The sequence below is a fragment of the Epargyreus clarus genome, unplaced genomic scaffold (genome assembly GCF_041222505.1).
Source record: "Epargyreus clarus isolate Ecla_fem2 unplaced genomic scaffold, WU_Ecla_fem_2.2 ptg000007l, whole genome shotgun sequence".
NCBI lineage: Eukaryota > Metazoa > Arthropoda > Insecta > Lepidoptera > Hesperiidae > Epargyreus > Epargyreus clarus.
In genome coordinates, this window is record NW_027332215.1 from 10007501 (window position 1) to 10035100 (window position 27600).

Here is a 27600-nt window from a genome sequence, read left to right on the forward strand (position 1 = left end):
AAAATGTAAGCATGAAATAAATCAACATCCAACAGTCAACCCGTTTCGGTTCGATTTTCGATTTCGTTCCAATGCGATTGTATCCATCGGATCTATTAGCATAAGAGCCTCGGAAATTGACTGGAAGATGTTGCGTAAGAGATCGAACTCAACGAACCTTTGTTAGATTTAATTTTATCGTCTTGCTCCTTGTCTTCGTCGGAGAGCATCGTGTCGTCGTCATCGTCCGTCTTATTCTTGGGCTCCCACGTCATCTTGTTCTCCTTCTTGAGGCGGCGGCGCGCGTTCGCAAACCATGTCGACACTTGCGTCAGCGTCATCTTTGTGATAATGGCGAGCATTATCTTTTCTCCCTTTGTCGGATATGGATTCTTCTTGTGCTCGTTGAGCCACGCCTTGAGCGTCGCGGTGGATTCTCGCGTCGCGTTTTTCCGCCTAGCAGCTAAATCGTATCCAGCACCATATCTGTTGACAAACACACGTTTATACTTATACCTACTAAATCGATTCATGGACGCTTCCGGCCATAAACGCTCGCATAATGACGTTAGGTAAACGAAATGTGAATTGAGCCACAATTTTGAAGTTACTCTAAATGGGTATAACATAAGTTTGGAAGAAATTACATATCATAAAAGTACAGTAAAAGTGCTACGGATATTATACGAGGTACCTAAGGAAAGTTTAATATAAATCATCCTTTCTGCATTTAATTTACATATCTACATACCCACGTACCTACGAGTACAAGAGCAATACCCCGGGACCTTTACAGGGAACAATAAACTGGATTTTAAATTCGTAACAGATAGGCGTTTTATTTGTGGCAATAGATCTCTCGTAACGGCAACAAAAATAAAGCTATCGCGGCACGAAGCGACATTGGGAGCAGTTTTGGGGCCGACGGTCCCATTTGCATCCGCATTCTAAACGTAATTGTGGCGAAACGTTCTTCCCCCCGACGGAGTTCGTACCTGACTTCGATTTTCTCGTCGACATGACAAAGGCGCGGTCTGAGGGGCCCAATAAATAGATTCCGCGCGTGAAAATAGTTAAAAAATAGCCCCACATGGCCGCATGTTCACGCAAATTGGAACGCTCAGAGCGGTGTTTACAGGGTTTGGTATCGAAAGCGTTCACTCGGATTTTCGCACGTGAGGTGAATTTGATTCGCAATAGCGATGGAATTTGTAGTTACTTTGTTGTGACGCTTTGATTTAGTTGATGCTGTGTAGTATTGATACCTATAACTCGGACAGGATTGTATCGTTTTCCTTCATCCTGACGTGACGTTAAAAAAACGAACACGAACACGAAAGATTAATTGAAAAAACGTCGTAACAGTTGTTTTCATAAAACTGTTTCAACTGTGAAATTTTATAAGAAATATACTAAGCTAACCAGAACAAACAGGACGAAACTAAAAGTTGAACACGAACGCCTAAGTGCAACTTACTTGCGCAGAACGAGCACGTGTTCTTAATACTCTGTTTGTAAGTTAAGACGGTGCGTAGCGGAGCGTAGAGGGCGGGCACAAGAGGTTGCATCTCAGTGCAACGATAGGGCGTTGCAGCGCAGGCGTGGGCAGCGTGGGCGTTCGTACTCGGATCGATCGCGACGCCATCTTGCGCACCGGACAACACCGGTTAAGGCGACCGTTGGCCGGTGAGGCGGCCTTCGCGTAACTCGATTACCAACGCGTTAATTCAATGCGTGCATCATGGCCGCCTAAGGAACGTTTCAGCTGAAGTAATGACGGCTAAGGATTACTTTGTAATTTTAGTAGCGGTATTTTATTTTTGTGTTCGCATTATAGACGCGCTATTAACATAGAGTTTTATAAGATTATCTGCACCTTCGAAATTACCTATTTAATTTATTTTATAGAACGTCAAAATAATTACTAATGTGTGTGTGAAAAACAGTAAAACTTAAATGTAAAACATAGAAAAAAGGAATATTTCGTAAATAATTTTCTTATGTTCGCAGATGTCAAAAATTAGGGGCAGGGAGTTCACGTGTATACGATTAAAGTTCATTAAACTCAAGAGATCGGTACCTACTTGTCCTGTAATTTGCGTTAAGAATTTTTCTAATACACTTTTTGAGACCTTTGTGTTTGCGTGAGTCATGTTATAAAACAATAGTAGAAGTAGAAGCGCTAAACAAAAGAATCGCTTTAAGTATTTTTAGAATCATTTTGCTAACTCTATCAATACTTTGTTTCGAAAGCGAGCACTTAAGTAAAAACGTATTAATGCTTGTGTCAAAGGCGTAGTATCCACACAAAGCCTCGGAAACCAAACCGCATTAGTTTTACACGAATAAGCTCTCCAGAAATTTGCGCGGTTAGCGGTGACAGCGGCGGGGGATAAAAACGTAGCGCTGAAACAGTTTCGTCAAATTAATGGTGGCGTGTGAGTTTTCAGCGCTGTAACCGCTGGGTTGTTTGTTTCTTAAGCTGGCTAATTAATTTAGACAGTGCGCTCTTTCGTCGCTCCGCATAAACAAGTGAGGGGTTAGAAGGGCATTTCAAGACTGCGGCCCTTGATTTTCAGTTCGCTTTGTTTAGTACGAAACATTTGCTTACATAGAGCGGATACTTTTTATTCTTATGAGGGGGTGAAGGATTTAGTAAGGACTCGTACTAAGTCAAACAGATATTACCTCGTCATTTTTAATTTAATAATGATTTTACTTTAGGTATACTTTTTATTTTTTGATCTTACAAAACTAAACATTTAAAGTAATACCATCTATCATTAATGTCTAGACATACCTAACATAACAAATTTTCTAAAATTATTATAAGAATAAAAATCTACTATCGAAAATTCGTATTTCATTACAATTTAACTGAAGATAATATTTGTCCCTAGTAGTATGAGTTTTTACCCATACATTTCCAACCAGTTCTGATACAGTCCGCTAGGGGCGCTGATTGGAAATTTATGGGCAAATACGTAAACAAATGCATAAACACTAATTTTTGTAAAAACGTAAAAGCTCATACTAAGGGTACAGAAGAACGTTCTTTCACAACGGGCGGAAGTAAGCAGTAATACTGTTAATTTGAGACTTAAAACGCGGGAACAGTCGTCTTAGTTCTAATTATGTTTTGTACGGGACCAACAAATGTTTGGATTAATTCATCTTGACGTTTCCTGTCCGGATTATCAAGTGGGGGATCTCCGTTCACAAAAGTATATTTTAAACAGGGAGATTTAATTATTCTTTGTGTATATTAAGTACCTATGTATTATTATTTCCATGTTCTTAATGGTGGATACAATATACTGTTTTTTTTTTATGTTTTCATATGAAAACTAAGTTTAACAGTATTCAACTAGGTATAGGTACTGTTTAGTAAGAAAGTTATAAAATATTTGACTCAAGACAATATTAAATTGTACATTATTAGATAAAAAATATATTAGTACCTAATAAATATATTTATTAAGTCTATATATTAATATATAAGTCTGCCCTAACCTATTGTTTTATCCTATATAATCCCATTTATTATGGATACATTTAAGTAATTGTTATAGTTTTTTTTTTTAATTTTGGATACATTTTAGTCAATGTTATGGATATCTTTTTAACTACAACAAGTGCTTTTAACATAGTATTGCACAAATGTATGATGATGTATAGATTTCGTTAGCACAGTTAGACTTAAATATTTACAATTCAAACATTCACAATTAAATAACTGTGTATGTAATTTAACTGATCAAAATGCCATGACATGACATATCTTCTTAAAATAATACGTAAACGGAACAATATTTACAAATTATCTATATTCAATCAATAATTTAATATTATCTTTATATCTATTGGGACTGTCCCAGCACAGATCAAACAGAGGTTCAGATACCCTCCCTGGAAAAGTAGAATACTTCGTTGACTAATTTTAGATATTTTATGGGGACTATGAAACATCTTTATTCTTGTGAGCTAAATTTTCAAAAAGCCTATCTTAGTATGAATCAGCAGTTTCTTTAAACACATATGCATGTGTTGTGTGCATGTTTAGAACATGTGCATGTTCTATGTGCATTGGTTTCAGTTGTGCATTGCCTGTCGCTCAGTTTTAATGTTTATAACCGACTGCAAAAAAGGAAGAGGTTATTCAATTGCCCTGTGTTTTATTTAGCAAAATAACTGAGCATTAAATATTACCTGATATTTATTAGTACCGTTTAATAACCAGGGAACTCTGCGGGTCGACCGTTTGTCGGTATGGAAAGCCCTTTGTGGTTGGGCGGGGCTCGACCGCCTCGCTTTATTATGACAACGTTGAAATAGTATTATTATGTTATTTAGTTTGTAGTTTTAAGTCCTTTTACAAGCTTTTGTTACACTTGTCTCGTTATTTCGTATGTATGTGAAGGTCATCTTGCAACTGAATTTTAAATCAATTAACCCCAATATCTTGGACTGAAATTTTGCATGAATATTGGTTTGGTTGCCATTTAATATTTGTAGTAATGTTAGTGTAAGTAAAGTAGACTTTAAATAGTTTCTTTAGTAAGTAAAGTGTTTTCCAAACTTTGTCATGGTATGACCCCCTTAGTAAGTAGGTATAGACTGCACCAAACTGCTAGTCCGCTCTCAAGATGTTGCGAGCAGATGTAGTCATACAATTTGCTATGGAAACGCTATTCATTTCTATACTCAGTGAGGACTAGCAATTTTACGCGGACTATACCTATGTCAAAATATTACTTGACTCTTTGCTCTACGTTGCTTGTTACTTGTATTTTATTATGTTATATCAAATTCATGTAGGTAACTGCATAGTTTTGAAAACACTGTACTAAATATTTTATTTTATTTTATTACTGTGTAGAATATTTTATTTGTGACACTTGTGATCAAATTTATTTTAGTCTTTGAATAGTTTTGGACAAGTAAATTCGATTTAGTACAAAACATATAACGAAATGTTATTAAGACACCAAATACATGAGACTAGAATCGAACCCTGAATATTTCTAAATCCCATTAGTTAAAATATTTTGGCTATAAGTGCCTAGCCAGGGACTGAACCTTATCCTGCGCATTAGACCAATATGATGACCTCTCTTGAATAAAATATATCTAGTAAAGTTTAAACAGTATTCTACATTAGGAAAGGGATAAAGGCCGATGTCGCTAACCTTGAAGGGTAAATCCGAAAGCACTTAAACCTCTTTGTTTATAAATAAATCTATTCAAAGTGGTGAATTCAGTGGTAGTTTAGTGAATTAAATTAGGTATATGATAATGAGAGTCCAGAATTTTGAACTCTGGCAATTTTATTTTTTTCTAAACAATGAGTTCATAAGAAAACTGAGGGTCTCACGATATTTCTATTGTTATATTGTTATTGATATTTTTTCAAGTATAGCAATCAGCATTATTTCAAAAAGAGACCGTGCCCAACAGTGGGACGCAAGGCATTAATGATGACATCTATTTACGGACTACATGTACTATATACATATATAAATTCCATACAATCTATCTATGAAATTCATATTTATCTGTTACCGTTAAGAGAAAATTCAAACGTTTAGTCGAAGCATTCTAATAGCCGGAGAATCGGATGTGTTTGGGCGGGCGTCGGGACATTATCAAAATCGATACGACACTCATAAGTAGGTAGTGTTGAGTTATACCTACTTATTATTTTAATTTTTTTAATAAACAATTTTATAAACTTCATTTATCAATTTCTAATTTTATTCCAGGGTCCCTATTATTATTTTCTTTTCGTTGGGCGGGCGGTCAATATAATTTTTAGAATGAAGTAAAATTACTGACAACCATATTATAGTGACAAGAAAAATATATTGTTTACTATATATGTACATTATATCCCTAATACTGTCCGACTACGCATACAAGTCTCCCCTCAGCATGAGTAGGGTTAAGACTATTATCCACCATTGTTATCAATAGGAAATGAAAGACTTCAAGCACGTTCGAGAACTGTGAAAATCTCTTAAGCATGTAGATTTTTAATATATTTTCCTTTAAATTAAATCAATATTAACTATAAATCCAAAAATAAACGAGGTTTGAGCGTGCAAGTGAATACTATTGAGAGTTCCTACTATTATGATTACAACAATTAATCAAACAAAACATTATTAGAGCATTGAGTATCTTAAACAGAATCTCAATAAAACCGAACATTGGAGTGTTCTGAAAAACGGTTGTGGTTGGGCGGGCGGCGGCACTCTACATATTCGAGAGTAGCACATTCAATCCGTGGTATCGGAGGTTTACGATCTGGGCGCTTGGGGGAATTGCGGCCTGCGTGCCCTCCCCAGTGTCGTACTATGTACGGATATGCGTACATAAGTAATACCCCCCTTTCCTCTTGGGGAGACTCGGGTTGTATTAGAATTAGGATTCGGAACAGGACGAGCCGTTTTAGCAACAACGCTGAAATTAAACAATTACTACTAAGGGTTTATTTCTAAAGTACCTGGCAATGCTGATATGGAATCGTATTAAACTACGAATGTAGTTATCATGTGAAATAAGCAGTGATAGTAGAGATATCTCAATCGGGAGATCCGGGGTTTGAAATCCAGATTACCGATTTTCCCTCTTCCTGGACTTATACATAGTGAAATGAATTATCAGTTAAAGCAATGAAGGCAAACATCTTGAGGAAACCTACAGACTTGAGAGTTCTAAGAAAGAGTTATTTAGGGTGTGTGAAGTCTGCTAATTCACACTTAGATACGTGACCCGTGTCCAGGAGTGAGATAGTTATTGTTTACCAATGTAAGGTCTTAAGTATGGATAAGGACTATGATCATATTTTTTGAAAAATAACAGCAATTTATTTATTTTTACTGTTTTAAAAAAAATAAGAAAGTTACATATTTAAAAAAATACATAAACTTTATTAATGCGTCTTAGTTACAATTAAGTGATATTAGGATTCTATAGGCTCCTTGGCCCTACATAATACAATTAATATATATATATATATATATATATATATATATATAGATTTATACAAAGAAATCAGCAAACCACTGTGATATGAGCATTTTTCCTGATGTGGATAGTAAATACATTGCTGCTTTTACGGCCCTAGTTTTGATGCTTTATGAGTATATGAGTACTAACGTATTCTATTTTACAACATCTTTAGTCAGATTACAACTGTTTTGCTCTAATACAACAAGAATAGTTGTAGCAGAATATGTATCGAGATTTTTATGACCTTACATCCTTATCTGTAGATTAAATCAAAAGTATCTACGCATAGAAAAATATGTAAATTAACACATACGTACATCTTAATTGTGTGTATGTAAATTACGTAACTAATATTAATTTACGTCAGAAATTATTATTTTCGTTCCTTTATTATTTTAGTTTTATAAATACCTACTAATCAAAACGTGAATAAGTGTTAAAAGTAACTTATAAAGATCCAAAAATATTGTAAAAGCTAACTAGCCCTAAAATTGAAGACTTTCTTATTAGATAACGTAAGATTCCGGTTTTTTAAATTACGTATTGAAATAAGAAAATCGACTTAGTGAATCTTGCGCTAATACAACCTAAATGGGTATGCCGGAATAATTATGTGGTGACATTAATTACAGTGGTACTCGGCGGTCAATCGGACGCCGTCGCTGCGCTATTAATTTCGCGAAGATTTATTGCACACTCCATTGAAATGCGCTGATCATGTTCGTATGTAAATATATTAATTCTATAGACATGGTTTTTAATAATACTGAAGTAGCAAAGGAGAATTCAGTCCATTTATGAAGTGTCTACTGCCGCCCATTGACATCTGCTATCGACCCCAGATAAGTCTTACCTGTGGTCACACGTGGTTACTCAGAGAGGTGTAAGTTAGAATGCTTCGGATATGTATGTTCCATATCACACCCTTAAAAGCGGAACACAGCAGCGCTTAATATTGATATAGGCAGAAATGGCGATAGTGCCTACGGAGTCCAACCTCAAAGGGTTCAAGGGTTCAAACTTTTAAATATTCACCCTATTCTGGGTTCAAGTCCAGGTGTCGCTGATATTGACCCGAGCTGCTTTAACCCTCATCTTTTTAAGAAAACGTGTTCGCGAGTTCAAACAGAAAATCTGTAAAGAAATCCAAAAGTTTCTAAAATGCTCTAGACGTGAGAAGTGCAACATGCACTTGGTAAGCGTCGTGGATACTCTTAATCTTTCCGTCTGAAAAGAATTCCATCGGCACGGTACGCCTTTCAGCAAAAATTTATTGTTTATGTATTCTTCTTCTTAACAAACATAATTTTATGTACAGGGAATTTACATTCAAGAAAATTGTGTCATTTTTCTAAAAAGTTCCTGGTAGTGGGTTTGTGTAAGATACTTCTATAAAATTTTATTAATATTTGGTAATATATTTCTGTAAAATACCGGTACTAGCATCAAATTTGCTCACCTTTTTCCGTTAAAACACCTCTTTCCAGAAATAAAGTGTGGTAAACATCCATAAAGAGCAGATACTCACACACGTATATTCTCACAAAACAACAAATAGACATAATAGGCAACAAACGGCATATTCAAAACGCGTCATTTAATGGCATCGTCTCGTTAACAACCGTACCTTATTTGGTTTATTTAAAAAGTAACAGCCCAAATCGTTGGCACACAAATAATTCCCTTAGAGCGGGTGAGCCCGGAGCGATGTAATTTCCTGCGTATTTTGAACTCAATGGTGCGGTACAAGTGCTCCCTCGTCTCTTTTCTCTAATTTTTGTACGTTTTCTGTGCTCGAGTCTTGTGTTAAAAATAGCTGAGTAATTTTTCATTTCGCCGCGCGGCGGGCGTGGCAGATTACAGGCTGTTCCAAATAATACGCCAACGGTACTTAACTGAAACGTCTACGCCGATGCGCTCGTATACATTTTTCGGCATATCTTTCACCGTTACTTTTGACTAACTCATGAGGAACTTTATTAGACACGTATGAGGTTTTTCCACGCAATGAATATACAACAGTTTTCCTACCTATGAATATTGCATCGGTGCAATTTGTTTTGCACGTCAAGTGGAAATATGTCGGTTTTTGTCGCCGAGCTCGGTGCTCGAGTGGCTCGTTGTAAATGGATCATCCTATGTGTGGGGCGGGCTAGTAAACAATTGTACGAGCGCCGGGACGCTATACATCACGATGTATTTCCGTGCGTGTCTCGGCCCGAAGCTATCATTCCGTCTTTTTTACGCATAAAAACTAATGTCGCTCCTAATTATTTTTAGATTATAACGCACCGCCTGCTATATATTAAGTCGAGCGGAGCCGAATTGTCAGCATAACTCCGCTTTGATGTATCGTGATTTGTTTTTATTTTCAGCCACTTCCAACGTGATTCATGGGCGGATAAATTTTCAAGTGCGCCACGAAGCTCACGTTTAATTGATGCGTCCGTGGAACACTGTTATGACAGTTCGGTGATGACTGTTCTATACGTGTGGCGATGGACGTGTCAATAAAACATGCGGGACGACCGTCGCGTTCGATAACTTGCCGAAAACGTCACCGCAACGCGTCAAGTGATCGCGTTTCGAAGAAAAACTGTGAATTAATCAGGCCCTATCGCGAAATGGATGTGCCGTCATTCGTCTCTGTCACACCCGCGGCAGACCGCCTGCGTTCACGAGACGAGGAAAAACCGGGAGTGGTTACGCGGTCATTTGTCCCTCGGGGCAAACGCGTACTACCAAACATAGGGCTACGTGCATTTATCGTGTAATGCAGCTGAGTGTTAATTTGGAAAGGATTATAAATACTTCATCACAAATCGATACATCAGGGACACTAAACGGACGAAATGAGAAGCTGCTGAGAACATCGGTGGCGAGTCCCCGTTTTGTAGCGTAAGAAAAACTTGTCCGCTATTATCATACGTTTATTACGGGCATACCTTCTGGTAAAAACCTGTTAATATTGTCCTGACATTGAATCACAATTTTGTCGGCGTAAAAAATTACATCTCGTCAAAATGTGAATCTGATAGAAAAACTATGTACCTACAGTGAAGTAATGTTTAGTGGTCACTGCACCCCGTAGACATATAATATGTGCAAACTTTAAACAATAAAAAAGAATTAAGTAGCAGACGTCGATGACAGATACGTTAATTATCTTTAAGACTAATTTGGGACTCCGTGTATGAACACCGGTAGCACAATCGTCTACCGTCACAGAAATAGATATGACAGAGAGTTGTGCCACCTGGCGAATATGGACTTTAATAATTATCTTATTAAAGGTATTGCTCTTTTATTAGAATATATAAATAGTTAAGTCATCAGGTCATGTAAGGAATTCTTAGTTCATATCCCTTTTGACATCAAGCGAACTACCGGTCGTAAAACTACAGCCACATCAAAGTGAGATTTGAATATGGGTATTCGTGTTACACCGACCACAAGTACAATTTTGAGAAGAACTAAAATGTATGAAAATTAAGTTCTTGAAACTAGACAAACAAGATTTTGAATTGTCTTTCCAAGGGAGAGAAATCCCCAAGTTTAGTATTGTAGGCAGGCAAAGGGGTCGATAATCAAAACTACATTAACCAAATAAAGGTGAAGGTGGTAGAACCCTTTGTGGTTCGACTCCGGCGGCACCACCACCACACCTATTTCTACCTAATAACAGCAGTGTTAGGCGCTGCTGTGTTCTGGTTTGAAGGGTGTGGTAAAGGAGACAGACTTTTCCGAGGCGTTCCAGCTTAGTCCTCAGGGGTAGCGGCGCATCTGTGGCCGACCTCAGGTAGGAATATCTAATCCTATCTGAGGTTGATTACAGATGTCCATGGGCGGCAGTAGCCGCAGTGGCAGTAGCAGCCGTTAATTTGAATAGTGCGTTGTAGGTATCTACTTACCTACATACGTTCGGTGTTATTTTGATTTAAAAATCTACTGTCGCATATAAAAGCCGTTTTTTAAACTTAAATTGTATTTGATAGAGTAGTATTTAAATTTTCTGTAAGTACATCATGAAGGTATAAAACACGAAGTAAATATTAAAAAAGACAGGTATTTAAATTAAAATATATTTTTCCCAATCTGTACTTAGTCCATCATTATTCCACTATTTCCTCTCACAAAAACTTAATAAAACATTTTGACGCACGCACCGCGAATTTAAATAAAAACCATTCGAGTGGAGTTTTTACGACAGATTGCTAATGTGATTTATCGGGTATTTGAATAGCTGTACGATTTTAAAGTGAAAAAGTGATCATTTGCCGTATTTATGAGATGGGTAAAAAATTTCGCCAGTTAATTCTGGCCGCGGTCGGAGCTCGGCACGCGTGGTCGTGTACTTTGGTGAAAAAAAGCAAAACGATTGCCTATTAATATTCCATAGTTGGCCGAAAGTCTCGTCTGCCGGTTTAACTACCTAATTGATGGTAGTGAAATTGAAGTAGCGAATTCACTAGTGGTGATAGACTGTAGACACGTTCTCATGTACCAAGGACTAACTTGGAATGTTTTGTATCTATAAGTGACTACGGCTACGTTAAGGTGTATCTCAAAATAAATACAATATAGGAATGTAAAGGTACCTAAGTATATTTTTCTATACATAAAACTTTTCCCAAATATGTATTTACTCTATATCTAAAATAGCTACCTGTCTGTCACCTTTTACGTATAGCGGTCGAAAAACTAACGTTTCTGAATAATCGCTATAATCGGATTAATGTTAAAATTATTTCTAATATACAAATATAAAATAGTAGGTACCTATCCTATTTGATTATTAAAAGTAATAAAAACAACTATGAATTCTAATTTGAAATACACACCGACATTAATTCTATGGAGATAAAAAGCGACTCTAATATTAACCCAACGTCCTTAAATCCTACTAGTAAGGATTTAATTTGAATGAGATTAAACAGGACCCTCTACTCAAATAAGCTGAGGATTAATTGTGTTTGAGTACAAAGCCATTTAGACGTAACCAAAACGGTGGCTCTAACACTTCGTTCACTAACGCAGGGGACAGGATGCAATATCGAATCGCCATACAAAGTTTCGCCTTTCGCAAAGCGTACATCGATGGCGCGGCGCAGCGCACGCGGGCGGGTGGGGCCTGGCCCTGGGGTCCGAGGCCTGGCCCTGGCGTTAGGACTTACCCGTAGGCCGCGAGCGTCGGGTCGTAGGGGTAGTACCCGCCGGAGGGCTGCAGCCCAGCTGAGGTCCAAGCCGACATCTCGCCGCCGCCTTCTTTCAGCGCGTATGGATTGCTCTGAAACATCGCACCGGAGAAATAAGTTGATAGGTTTTAGGTAGTAGACAGCACAAATAAATTAAAGAAAAGATATTCCAGTTAAAACAAAAGCGTTTATGAAAAATACCGAAATGTATAACTATGTTTTATTATCAAAATATCTTTATTAACTAAAAAACAAATCATAATAAATTGCACTTAATTATAAAAAAAATACTGTATAGGTACTCGTACCTAGAGATTTATAAATCAAAATTAGGTATATTTAAATTCTTAGATAGGTTTGTGCTAAAATCTTGTATTTTATACGTATATCAACAAAACTTAATTCAGGTTCATTATAGATACAGTTTACTACGAGTAAAAAATAACAATATGAAATCAAACATATTTTTCCTTGTCCTCCATAATATTTATATCTACATTGTAAAATAATGTAATGGCTAATCCGAACGTATATCAAGTTGCATAATTATAATGCTCTTATAATTCCCGCGGACGAGAATAACATGTCCTTTATCAAAATCCTAATCCTTCCGAGATGTCATTTTGTACTCCACAGCGTGTGTAGGAGCAGATAAATCACAACGCATTATGCCTTTCAGTCAATCGGCCTAACAAATACGCCGGCTTGAATTTAATTAAAGTTAACTTAATAAAAGGGAATAAACTCACGAACAACAATAAAACGTCCCAAGTGTACGAACTGACATATCACTGGCGTATTTGCATAATGTATGGGTGGAGAGGGGAAAACTATTAAGGCCTACGCACCCCAACGCCTGATAGTTGTTTAACTGTAAGCTAGTGAGGGTTAGCTACCCTCTTACTAAGTTATTCGCATACATTAAAAGCAACTAAATTAAAAGTGTGAATGATTCCGCGCCTCGGGACTCCCTTGTCTCTCGCCCTCTTCTCTGATAATAAAATGAAAAGCATTACGTTACATATGGGGCACCGGTTGCCACTCGCGATAACTGAATGCGCGGGCTTATTGTCCCCTAACCGTTAAGTAAGAAAAAGTGACGGACGTCTATTGTCGGATTTTTCCTTTCCGAGCGGCTGACGAGACGTCACGAGTAGCGCGCTCAATACCGTGAAAAGCATTCTGAATTCAAAGTCAGTGTAAATCGCGTTTAAATTGCTTTTGATTGCATTTTAAAATTCGAGCCTCACCTTCTGTATAACAATTCCAATTATTTAGCGGAGATAAAATAAGACAGCGGCCGGATGCAAGCGGGACGACGATAGGGTCGCGATAAGAGTAATACAATCGACTTAAAATTAATGGCTCCGGCCGCATAGAGCGGGCGACAAGATATTGAACGCTTTCATGTGATAAATGCATATGTTTTATTAACATGTAATGTATAACAATATCGATAATTACAACCGGCGATAAGGTAAAGTGATTACAACGAAAATTACATTAGCAAGAGGTATGTTTTATTGCACTTAAGTATTGTCTGATCGACACCATTTTCAAATTTCATTCTGTTATCGCACTTATAACTATCGCTTGCGTAATCTGGCGGGATTTTTTAATTAACAATTATCAATAAGTCACATTAAAAAGGCCTTGCTTTGACAATATTTGGTTGGGTTCGAATGTAGTCATTCCGTAGTTATATTAAGAATAAAAATCGGGTGTCGCCGGCGGTTTTAGGACATGACATCAGTCGTGCACGCGATTACGGACAGAAAAACGAGTTACATTCCTTATTAGCATGGATACAAGTGTAATGAGATAATAGCTTAATTATTGTTCAAGACAGGTATTAAAGGGACTTACGTATCTGAGACAAATTGTCGCCTTCATTTAATTTTGTACCCGTAATTGTGAATAAAGCCTAGTACGTCCCTGGCTGTCACGAAATTATCCGATATGGTCGAATATTGCAAGGTGGTCATGAATTATTCAAATTAGACATAAAATTCTTAAACTATGTCACGAACTATTGACAAATTAATGAGAGATCATGAATATGTTGAGAATAGCATTAACAATTCGTATAAACACTTCATCAATAAAATTTTCACTGTCCCATTATTGGATATAACTGATTCAAGTTTTCGTGAGTGGGAAGAAGTAAGTAATGCAATTGAGTTATTTTCACGGTTCTTTTCTAGTGTAGATTGGGACATTTCACACTTCGTAGAGATCTTTCGAGTGAAAATAAAATATTAAGTCGAACTTGCAGTTAGCTCAGGAAACCAAAATTAACGTCACATAGATTACTATCATAACCATAATTATGTCTTGTACTTAATTGTAACAAAATAGGCACAGTGATGTTTTTTGAATGAAATCAAAATACAGTAGACACAAATAAAGAACTAAACAAATTTCTAATATGTGAGACTTGAGAAAAAGTGTTAAAATATCACATATTATAAAAATAAGTCAGATTATTTAAATGTTAACAAAATAGATTCATTTCTGCATTAAAAACCATTGCCAGTCACTTTTACAGTAACTTTTAAGATAATACAGACTAAAGATTAATGGCCAAGCCAACAACAAATTACTTTAGTGATAGACGTAAAACATGATAGGTATTATCATAATTGTCGCTAATTTTGTGACGGCTGGGTTATCTTTATCGTGTGAGCAGTGGAAGCCTAGTGGTTAAGAAACGCGGCCTCTCGATCGAGGGGTACGAGGTTCAAATCCCAGGCACGCACCTCTGATTTTCAAATTTATGTGGGTATTAGAAATTAATTATCACTTGCTTAAACGGTGAAGAAAACATCGTGAGGAAACCTGCATACCTGGGAGACTTACAAAAAAAATCTCAAAGGTACGAAGTCTACCAATACGCAATTGGCCAGCGCGATGGACTATGGCCTAATCCTTTTCATTCTGAGAGAAGTCCCGTGCCCAGCAGTGAAACAGCAATGGGTTGATGATGATGATGATGATGGGTTATCACTAATGTAATAGAAAAGAACAAGTTATATAATTTATTTTCATTATAACTAAAGTACTTTATAATTATTCGTTACTCTTTGCATTTATACTAGTGCGATATACACGTGAGCTGAACATAAGTTACCATATGAGTAGCAAGTTACATTACAGTTAATGTAATCCAATAATTGTATTGTAACATAGGTAAGTTACGTTAAAAGTTAACATACTTAGTCGTAGGCAAAACGATTAGGATGAAGCATTTAATGATAGGTAGGCTTATTAGGACAAGAATTCAAAATATTAAACATTTTACATTTTTACTGTTATGTTTTGAATATGGGTTTTTCGTAATTTATTAGTAGCTATTCTCAAATTGAATGCTAGTCATCCTGTAATTTTATTATTTTCCTGTATTATACTCGACAAAAGTTTAAATGACCTAATTAGAACGAATGTGGAGATGCTGTTATTAGGGATAAATATGTGTGACGGTGGTGCCCTCGTAGTCGAACCTCAAAGAATTTAACCACATTCATACTAAAGTTCATAGAATGAATTTACATTAGACTGCGGCAGCACTATCACCACACCTATTTCTGTCTTTTAACAGCATTGTAGCTTACATATACCGATTTAAACTACAATAGAATATAATACTTCTATAATCCGATTCATAATTAGGTGTCCAAAATGTAAACAAAGGTGTTGACCTATCAAGAAAATAGGTTTCAAATGGTTTCAATTCTTTAAATTCTTTATTTTTGACGATATTAAAGTAATACAACGATAATAAAATAATAATCAATAAATGACGATCAATTCACATTTAAAATATTTATATCCACTGAATTTCATTCTATACAGTAATAACAAAAATATCAACATTTGAAGGTGGTAGAACCCTTTGTGGTTCGACTCCGGCGGCACCACCGCCACACCTATTTTACCTAATTACAGCAGTGTTACGCGCTGCTGTGTTCCGGTTTGAAGGGTGTGGTAAGGGAGATAGACTTTTCTGAGGCGTTCCAGCTTAGTCCTCAGGGGTAGCGGCGCATCTGTGGCCGACCTCAGGTAGGAATATCTAATCCTATCTGGGGTTGATTACAGATGTCCATGGGCGGCAGTAGCCACTTACCATCAGGTGGACTGCATGCTCGTCTGCTACTCTCATATTATAAAAAAAAAATAAAAATATCAAGTTTTATGGTAGAAAATGAACATATGATATGTAACACAATCGGGATCCAAAACATTTTTTGTGTCGCCACTTTTAAGTAAGGTAGCCGAATTTATTCATTTTCGCGATCATGGTTGAACTCGAATGTTTTCTTGATTTCATAGCGCGTTTATTAAATTGTGTGTAGTTGTTACAGTTTTAGTTTTTGTAGCTTTTGTTAAAGTGTTTGTTTCTTGTTAAATTGTTAAGGTTTACAATATCTGTAATCGTATTTTGAAACTGTCAGTTCTTTGTTTACATTTTGACACCTAATTATTATTGTGAATCAGACTAAAGTTTAAATGCGGTTTATCTAAAGCAGATTCACGTCATGTCAATTCACGTCAGAAGTTGCAATGCATGTATGCTCAATTCAAATAGAGCTGCATCACTATATCTATTTTTGACTTAGGTTTAGCAGCAATAGCGCTGTTGAGTGCTACTTTAAATTTGTGGTACAGCAGTTTAGTTTTATGTTCACATCATGTCAATCCACGTCAGAAGTGTCAACGAATATTTAGTCGACATATTTTAAAACTGAACCTATTTAGCGTTGACAAGTTACTGCATGCTACATGCTCGTTTGCTATTTCATTAAAAATAATTTGTAGGTACGTACTAAATTAGTATTCAGAGATAGCAATGCATGGTTGATCGACTTTATTTAGATCTCTTGTAATGTTTTAAAGGTTTATTTTAAAATATTAAACGATACAATGAGTGTGATTGATCATAACCACTCCATATAGAACAGATATTCTACATGAAGCCTATCCCACATGCGTTGTGACTCCTGAAGACTAAGAAGACGCCTCTATAATATCGTGGGTAAACTATAAAACTATAAAATCGTGGGTTATATAGGTGTAGCAGACGAGCATGCAGTCCACCTGATGGTAAGAGCCTACTGCCGCCCATGGACATCTGTAAACAACCCCAGATAGGATACCGCCACTACCCCTGAGGACTAAGCTGGAACGCCTCGGAAAAGTCTATCTCCCTTACCACACCCTTCAAAACGGAACACAGCAGCGCCTTACACCGCTATTATTAGGTAGAAGTAGGTGTGGCGGTGGTGTCGCCGGAGTCGAACCGCAAAGGGTTCTACCAATTTCAAGAACAAGGTAAGAACGGTAACCACTTTTCATCAGATGTAGAATAAGTTGATAAACAAAAAAATTAGTAAGCTTCAACCTATCTAATATGTGTAATATAGTAGATATCTTTTAAACAAACATTCCTAATAATAGATAGGAACACTGATGGTGAAAAACGAGAGCTTTCCGATTTTCCAACTGCATCATTAATATCTATCACTGTGTAACTAAGCATACCTTCCCCAGCCAAATAAGCCAGTGACAAATTCGTTGGCAACTCTTTGTGGGGTTGAGATAAAAATTGTGGTACTTCCTGGGTGTGACATCAGCTTCCCTCGCTAACTATGAGCGATGATTGCCTCGCCCTCCGCATTAGCGAGGTGCCGAGACACGTGACTAACGGACGGACACCCTGATTGCTTATTATTGCTGTTCATTTCAACTTGCTGATTTGGGGATCGATGATTTTGTATTTTTATTGTTCTACTGACTAAATGTTACTAACGCTAATAGCACACTGGGTATCTGTGTATCGGTATATGATTAGCTTTTATCCAAAACAAAAAAATGTAGGTATTGAATAAAAGTTATTGAGTATGTCGAGTTTTTAATAAAATACACTAACGTAGCCGTGAGTAGCTCTGTTTCTATATTGGTAAAATAAAACGATATAATTATGGTCACGTCGTTTCATTTTCACAAATTGTCAAAATTGTAAATGTATTGGAGCTCCAGGAGTACATTAATTGTGAATGACTTTAAATTGATAGGTTACTAATTATTTAAGTTGTCGGAGGAAATTATTTTAAATTTAAATTTAACCTGAGTAGGTATTCGTATTAATTGAATATTTTTCATTCCTGTTTGTAAAATGAAAAATAATAACGATTCTCCCCCAAAATTTTCAGCGCCACAAGAAAAACGGGTAACGAGGAAAAAAGCTGTTAATTCGTATTTTAGGAGCTATTAACGACCAAAACACCTCAAGAGTTACACAAACCGTCATTTTGAGTTAACTGCGCGATAAAGCATGTTTATTAACCCTTAAAAATCTTACCCGCGCCAATTGCACCCTACTCTTCCGTAAGACTGAATCTAACAACATTTTAATCAATTCTCCACAGAGTTCGCGAGTCAGCGCGCCAGATAGACTCATTACGGCAACCCCAAATAAATATAAACAGTAGCGAAAGGGGCCGCCCCACTATTAACGTTATTCACACGCGCGGCTAGATCCATAAATAAAGCATCGCGACCCTAGGAACAAAAAGACAAGTTCACGTTAGAGTGATCGGTGCGGTTCATAAATAAGGCTCGTTTATTTCATTGCATTAAACTGGTGATAAGTTATTTGACGGTTCATAAACCCGTACCCTCGGTGGCTCCGGCGCCCGCCCGAGGCGCCGCGCCGGCCCGCCGCGCTGCCAAATCTACGCCTGTTCATCACACCACTGCCAGTTTTCTGGCTGCCGAGCGCAGTTAAGGCTTGATTTTACTTGGGACCATGTTGCGTTACCATTTTCTGCTTCATAAACTGCACGGATAATGACGGCTTTTGCTGCGAAAGCCAACTCTCTGTAGCGCGTACGCGGTTGGCTCTAAGTGTATATTAGCGACCAAATGCTACACTCTAAATGGTCGCTGTTAATATGGGAGTGGTGTTCGTAATAACTATGAATACGAACATAACACATATTGACTATAATAACTTCTACTGCGCTCACAGAGCTTTAACAGGTCGCATATAGAGTAAGTACCTAGTTAAGAAGCGTTAAATAAATAAACTAACTCTATAACAAATTATGACATTGAAATGTTATTATTGTGGGCTGAACGATGGTTAAGTACTAAACAGCTCATAGAAATCATAACTTTTTTACATTTACGAACAGAAGCCAAAGCAAATAAACAGTTGGTATTCAAAGTGAAAAGCGAATGCGTCTTAATAAAATTTAAACGCTTAATATTGTCGGGCAGATGAATAAAGAGGTATTTAATGTTTATTCAAAAAAATTTATAGAAGGAAACGGAGTAGGTGCGTACAAAGTAGTTAAGTAATTTATGAGTCGAATGTAAATGTAAAGGTGGTGGTAAGACGCCTTAGCTAGTTTATAGTTCCACTATCTTTTTAACATCTGGGCTCTGCAGGGGTCTAATTGTTCAACCTTGAACAAAAAATGGCAACACGGATAAGCAATGTGTTATAAATTGAAACGTACTTTTGTCTAGTTATTCGTGTATTGTATTGAATTGACTTACAACACGTATTTGAATACAATAATTTTAAGTACATTAAGAGAAACTTATGTTTGTATGTATGATATTCGTCTAAGTGAAATTCTATACCTACATATAATTTCTAAGAAAAATATTGTAATATAATAAGTTGTACCTACTCATCAACATCGAATATATCAGTGGATGTTATTTTGGCCCAAGTCACAAGCCCAAGTCACAATAAACTGAAACAACTAAATGGAATATAGTGGAGACACTTGTCACCTAAAAATTATATCAAGAAGTCTAAATGTATATCCCAGAACGGCTCTAAATTGACTAAGCAAGATTATTCCCGAGAGCCTAAAGTTTCCAAACGAAAAAACTTTCGGCACTCGTCCGCAATTTCGGCCAATCAGAGAAAAGTGCCACGAAAACTACAAAAAAGTAATATTATTCATGCCATAAAATAATAACGATACTCAGCACGACTAGCGAAATCTGAAAGTGAATTGTAGCGAGTGGAAAAAAGAATGAGTGTAAGTGGATAAAGACCGAACACAAACGAAAAAGTCATTTCATGCCGCACGGTGGTGACGCAACCGTTCACCGGCAGGGCATGTGGGACCCTGCGCCGTCAGCCCTAAGACCCATATTGGGATATCGCGGAGACACCGTGGCTAAGTTCAATAATGCTTTCCCCCAAATAAGCTATAAAACGAGCGACGACGGGCGCGCTTCGGGTAGGTATGTTCCCGTTCCAATTATTTGTTTGTGGAGGCACAATAATTTTATTTTACGTTTTATTTAACATTTATTTCGTTACGGCAATTTCACGGGTATCAAAGAATCGCTAGATTGTGATTTAAACGGAATTGCTTATTTTCCACTTCGGTCACAATATAACGATGCAATTCGGCATCGAGTTAATATTATTTTATTACGCGTGATATTGTATTCACAATCGGAAACGTTCATTTTACGTCTCGTTAAAGAGAACTGAGTGATTGGCATTAATTGGAAGTTAAGTTGTTTGTTTTGATATGAGCTGTTACGTATTTATTGGGTGCTGATATATTACTTTACTTTCGACGAAAACACACATGTTTCGTTGCGAACGTCCGCAAAATAAGGTAGACTGTACTCGTGCGATTTTACGTTAATACAAAGTGAACTGTCAATTTACTTTCATTGATTACGTAGGTAACATGGAATTCGCTTTGGTTGGTAGGTAAATACGTGAATGCATTAAGCCGGGAAGGCAGACGATGGGTCGTAAATAAATAAACAATAAACCGGGATAAAACAAGTCAATTGGAGCTCGGCGCAGACAATGTGCGGTCACGTTTAACAGGCTCGGCGGACGGTAACCGATCACCGTAATTCAGTGATCGTAAACGGTCGCAATGATATCAATTAGACGGGTCCCGAGACCGATAAAGCTCGGCTTTAATTAGGAGAACAAACAACAGACGGTCTTTAATGAGGCGTGCGCGTGTAGGGAGAGAGGTAATTAGGTCGGGGGAGGCAGCGAGCGCGAGCGATCAATTATTGAGAGCCCGTGATTGATTCGGTCGCGCCACGGTCGCGCGGTCGCGCGTCTGCGGTCGCGGCGTATCCGCAACATTGCCGCGACCGGCGACTTAATCCGCGCCCGCCCTAACCCGCAACCTTAAGTAACTCCATTCTCCTAATACTAAGCAATTAACACTTGACAGAATATTATGACGAATATAAGCTTAACTACTTATTTAAGCGATTAAAAGTAACAAGTAACACATATAGTGTTCAAAATGTGGCATATAAATTTACAAGTTACCAAATTATTATCGATACAGTTCGTTAACAAACAAAATAGAAATAATATTTTAATTGTTTTGTGGCATCTTTATACCTAGGTTATTTACATACGACTAGATAGGAATATGTTTTACGTCAACTTAGGTGTCCAAATAAAATGCTTTAGGCACGCTCATTGTATGTAACTTATTATATTAATAACTATTTTTAAACTATTTTTTTTAAATAGTTTCAGTCACCTAGCGGCTGCCAAATCAAAATATTACAAAGCACAATATTAAAATAATACTATATTTATAATACAAAGGTAGGATACATTACATATGCAAATTACGTGAACGCGTTAAGCCGTGTTCATAATTAACCCTTTCATGCATACTTGATTAACAAATACTTAATTAGTTACCTTTGAAATTGTCAACATTAAGAGACAATGAGAATACCCGTCACTCGCGCCGACCGCGCCCGAACTGCGATAAAACAGTTCCAATTAAACGTTCCGCTCGGCTAACTTTTATAAATTATACATCGCGTAATCATTCACCGAACACGCGTGGCCGCGATCACTAAATTATAATCAATCGAAAACCCAACCATTCGTATTAATAACTCGACGCCCGATACGAAAAACGGCGCATAAGAGTTTCCGGGACCGACCGCTTATCGCTTTTATCTGATGTCTCGCTAATAGCCATCATCGAAGGGTAGAACGCAGCTGTAGAACCTCCACGTATAAATTACTCATAAAATAAGGACATTAAAAACCATTTAGAGCAATAACTATTGTTGCTGAATACAGACATAAATAAATTGAATAAATTATATGCATTATTTTGATAGTGGAGTGTTAGAGTTGTCAGTGTTAATGGTTGACGCGGGGAGGTTGGGGAGTAGCGGACAAAGCGCCCCCGGAGCGCTTTTGTTGCCGCGGATTCCCTGCCCGTGACATCTGTCCGAATCGCAACAATAACTCGCAAAAAACTTACTCCAAATTTACTAACTGTAAAACGGCTCTCGAAGGCTATTTTCCGCTGAATACACAATATACTCGTATTATAACGCATTTCGTACGTCTTCATTGACGCTATTGTGGGAATGACGTATCATTTATTCTATTCTGAATTAGCGCCCTCAATATCTAGGTGGTCCTTTTTGAATGGCGAAATAAGCTTTAGTAGATGCGATGTCATAATATTATAAACGACATAAAATTTTGCCATTTCGACGTACCTAATTGTGTTACATTTTTTTCGCCGAAGTCTTTGCTCCGACGTTTCTTTAGCTTTGATAAATCAATTAATATAGACAGTATAGATTTGATAATTCAATTCATTCATATGAGAAGTAAAATAATATAAGGTATAATAGGTTAAAAAATATATTATCTATTTACTTGCCGTGTTTTACCCGTGAATTGTTCGAGAAGAAATATCATTCGGTAGGGTAGGTATACCAAGACTGAATTAAAGTCAATTTTAGTTGTAGCTAGGCACATATTGAAAGTGATTTTTTTAAATTACTTATTTTAAAAAAATATATAGGTGTTTATGTAGATTTATGTTTTGATTGATGATTCAATTTCAGTTTCAGAATCGTTTCATACTCAAATGATTTAAAGATAATTAAAACAATATTCAACACTTTGGCAACATACAATATCCTACCTACGTTACATAATATTATTTTATATCTATTATTTTTATACCAAAAATATTAAAATATGTATATATGTGAATATCCATATTTTAATAAGTAATACCTACAATATTTACTACACATTATTCTATTTATACACATGGGCGGTATTTGTAACGGCTCAGCGTAAAATCTTTAACTACTTTTTACAAACAGACTACTTACACTGAACGGAAATTATTAAAAATAATTTCGAAAATTATACACTCGCCAATTAACAACACGAATTGTAAATTACTCGTTTCGAAAATAAGAACTGCTATTAAAACATCAAATATGACATGATCATAAACACATAAACAGTAGGTACCCACACACATATGGATATTATTTTATTTACATATAATTACGTGTGCATATGATTACGGATTATAATAAGCAGTTACTGTTACTGTTAAGTGCTTATAAATGTTTTTTAAGATTAGACTTTTAAATAATTGTATTGTAAAAGCCTCATGTATTTTTTAATTTATAATTACGAGTAGGTACGGGTAGGTAGGTACATATTAAAATTATCTGATTTACATATTACAAAGACAATCTATATTGTTATGGTTATATTTCGTAACTTAGTGTCTAATTTTCTAAAATGTTGTAAATCTGTTTTATAAAAAAAATGCTCACAAATTCAAAATTCAGTAATCATTACGATGACCACGGATGGTCAGCAAAACAATAACGATGCGCTTAAAATTGAATGAGTGGTTATTGGTACCTATCATGATACCATGCTTTTCAACACTTCGTGATCTATAATGTGCCTTAACTAAATGCAAAAGGAAACACATTACGTTAATTAAGACAGACAAAATGCACATTATAGTTAAAAAAATACAAAGTAGGTAGTCAAAGTTGGTTAGGGATTAAAATTTATTTGACGTCGTAATTTATTCTATTCAAATGAATCTAATTCATACACAACAACGGACGGTTATTTAAACAGGGAACATTAACAATTATGAAGTGATATACACAACGAGCAAGGGATACTAAAACAAACTTAAATTAAATAATAACGTAGTTAGTTATCTTCAGTTCAATCGACACCTCGTTTTTTATCCGGCTAATGCCCAGCGCCGCGGCCAACTAAAATTACGCTCGGATCAAGTTTTTTTAACTTCCGCCCGAGATAACGGTCAGTTTAAGCACCTTTACGTTATTAATGGTCAAAGATCGCTTAGAACGCCACCAATATAATTGTTTATTTTACAACATGCGCTCTTCCCTCTGAACTTTCAATTAACTCGCATTAGACCATTTCCTTCCGAGTAGGTCGATTCCTTACATTTAATCGCAAACGTCTCTAAGCGTAACGGTCGCAATATCCTCGATCCGGATTAAAGGGAGGGACGAAGAAAGTGCCTGCAAAACCGCTGACTGGACATCACAATACCATGCATCACCCCGAGTGCGGTTGCGATAGCGGTGTACGAAGTGTGTTCAAACAATAGTAAATGCATTTAGTCCGGCCATTGTTTGATTTATAGTGAAACCGTGTAGGTAATTTATAAGAGAAAGGCGGGAGAGGGCGCCGTCCACCGCGGGACGTCGGGAAATCGGGGAAAATCCGAAGATTTATTAGCCGGCCGGCCGCCGGACGCGGCTGACCGCGCGACCGCTCGCTCTGTTTACCCAGTCATTAAAGTCAGCAAGTAAACGCTTAGTGCGAAGATGAGTATATTTGCGGAGCAATTAACGCTTTCGAGGTGAGACGAGGGTTGCGGCGTTGCGGGGCTGGCGGTCATTGTTTATAAATGATTACGGCGTCCGCGAGGCGTTGCGACGCCGCGAGCCGCGAGCCGCCTGTTTGTGTACACAGCGCGCCACGGACCGATCCCGGTGCTGATGCGCACTATCGCTCCGATGCTTATGTGTCGCCGGTAGATAACGATACAGAAGTGTACTCGGATATCGCTGTGTACACAAGCTGAGTGTCAATCACGGCTAGGCGGTGCCTTACAACATTTTATCGGATGTCACATAATCTAAGTAAAACGCATTTATGTCAAATCGTCAATGTACCTGATAAGCCCACCCACGTTTCACTGGTCCTATTGCACCATATTAAAGCGATGGCGGCTGATACTATATATAAATAGTCTAGCACTCAGCCGACACGTTGTCATTACAAAAAAATGACATATGTTACTTATAAAATTATCGGCGTTGCGTTATGTGTCACCTACGCGGACATAACCAATGTTAATGAAAAAACTGTTCTAGTATTGTATTGAATTAATATGTTTAAAATACTATATTCTCAATAAAGGTTTGGATGGAAATTTTCAACAAAATACAAAACATAAAAGTTCACTTACACCAAAATCAGCATTTACGGGGCGAATAAAAATACCGAGCACATTTTTCGGCGCACTTTTGCAACTAGCAATTTGCAATAAACACCTTATGTCTGGAAATGAGCAACGAGGCGGTTCGAACAAGTGGCAATAATGTGTTACTCTCGCACGTTTGCTTTTTAATCGGTGGAGAATAAACGGTGCGATCAACAAGAGTTCAAATATTAAAGTTCGTGTTCCGACACAGAGCCTAACTGATACTTTTTCTTACTAATTGTCAACCGAGTATTGGACGAATTGATCCGAACAGCTCTCAATTTAGCTCCTACATTTATGCACGGACAAGCTTGTAACTAAATATTCAGTGTTCATTTTTAATGTCCACGCTGCAATGATAAAATCAATCGACGATTCGTTCAAACAAAAATATATTTGAATGAGATTACAAATTGAATGAACTTGTAGGTAATTACAGTACAAGTACATACCCCGAGCCGCCTGAATTAAGAATGAGAAATTTCTACGGAGTTCTCAATACAATATTCATGATTAACATCATTATAATTAGGTACATTTTCTCTTTGAGAGAGAAAAATATTATGCACCGTATAATCAATATTTTCCGAAGTAAGTACCAAGAAATTCCATAAACAAAGAGGTAATTATACGAATATGCCTACTTCTGAGAAGTTTTGCGATTCTGCACTTTAATGCCTTTATTTAAGGAGAGTGCGTCCGATGTTGATAACTTTATATTCCTCTCTCCTTTCGCCCATTTGAGCTAATTAGTAAGGAAATAAAATAAACTTGGCCATTACTCAGAAGGCAAGGTCGTCCGTAACTAATTAATTGGCGAGAGAATGATGGGAGGTGAAACAGATGGCCCATTTATGATATTTTCCAGGATAATAAACTTTACGTTTAACAGCAAAAATGCAAGAATATTATTATATACAGCGAATAAATTTTAGATCCATTGCAAAAACAAACTGGTAAATTGGAATCCCAATTTGATTATATAATTTATGTTATTCAACTATTTAGTAATACAATCTACAGGGACGATAGTTTTCTGATATGATGTCCAAAGTGATGTGGCTATTTGAACCTATTATTTACTTTAACTGCAAAGAAAAACATCGTCATGAAACTTAGTTACATATTGGAGGGTTCTTTTTAATGTTGTGAAGTATTTATGAATCATATCATCACATCAACAACCCATTCTCGTCCTACAGCTGGGCATGGGTCTCCTCTCGTAATGAGACGGATTAGGCCATAGTCCACCGCGCTGGCCAAGTGCGTATTGGTAGACTTTAGATACCTTTGAGTTTTTTTTATAAATCTCACAGGTATGCAGGTTTCCTCACGATGTTTTCCTTCTAATACGCACATTATTTTGAAAAATCAGGTGTGTTCCTGGGATTTGAACCTCGGACCCCTCGATCGAGAGGCCGAATTTCTTAACCCCTAGGTTACTGCTTCATTGAATATTCACTGTTTATGAATATGTCTTATTAATCTGACACTTGTAATACTAAAATGTATTCATGATATTATATTATGAGAAGAAATTTATTTATTCTGTTTTTGTATCATTCCTTTTTAGTAAAAAAATAATGTTGAAAATTTTAAATGCTGAAATGAAATTAGAATGAAAATTTTGAATACTAGATACCTAAACACCTGTTAAAAAACTTTACAATATTTTGAGTAATTTACGAATATAACTTCTATAATACAGTAGGACTATAAAACGATTATTTTTAAGTACAAAATAAAAGGCATACAATAACGATACCTTTAATTAGTTTAAAATTAAACACAGTTTAAACAATTTCATAACTGATATTTAATTTTAAGTGCCATCGCTCGACCATCAAAAACGTAACCTATAACGAACTGAAATTTAAAACCCAAACAAAAAGTCAAAGAGTCAAGGCGACGATTTTGAAGAAAGCTGTTACGTTACGAAAAGGGTCTCGGAACTAGTTTAATCGGTTACCGTACAACTATTGTTGATCGCTGATATAAATTTGATAATTAGGTCGGAACTTAATCTGTCGTGATTAATGAACAAAGCGAACACTACAGGCGGACCA

At 36.7% G+C, this 27600-nt stretch overlaps 1 protein-coding gene across 2 annotated transcripts in view; it reads right to left on the reverse strand.

Annotated features, from left to right (window-relative positions):
• Nucleotides 1–27600, reverse strand: part of LOC140743362 (homeobox protein caupolican) — a 134269-nt gene that overhangs the window by 9895 nt on the left and 96774 nt on the right. For both annotated transcript variants that reach the window (XM_073074538.1, XM_073074539.1), the window contains exons 3-4: nt 12168–12280; nt 158–465 (exon numbers count right to left, since the gene is read on the reverse strand). In XM_073074538.1, the coding sequence (XP_072930639.1) occupies nt 158–465; nt 12168–12280 (421 nt within the window). The remainder of the gene's footprint in view (nt 1–157; nt 466–12167; nt 12281–27600) is intronic.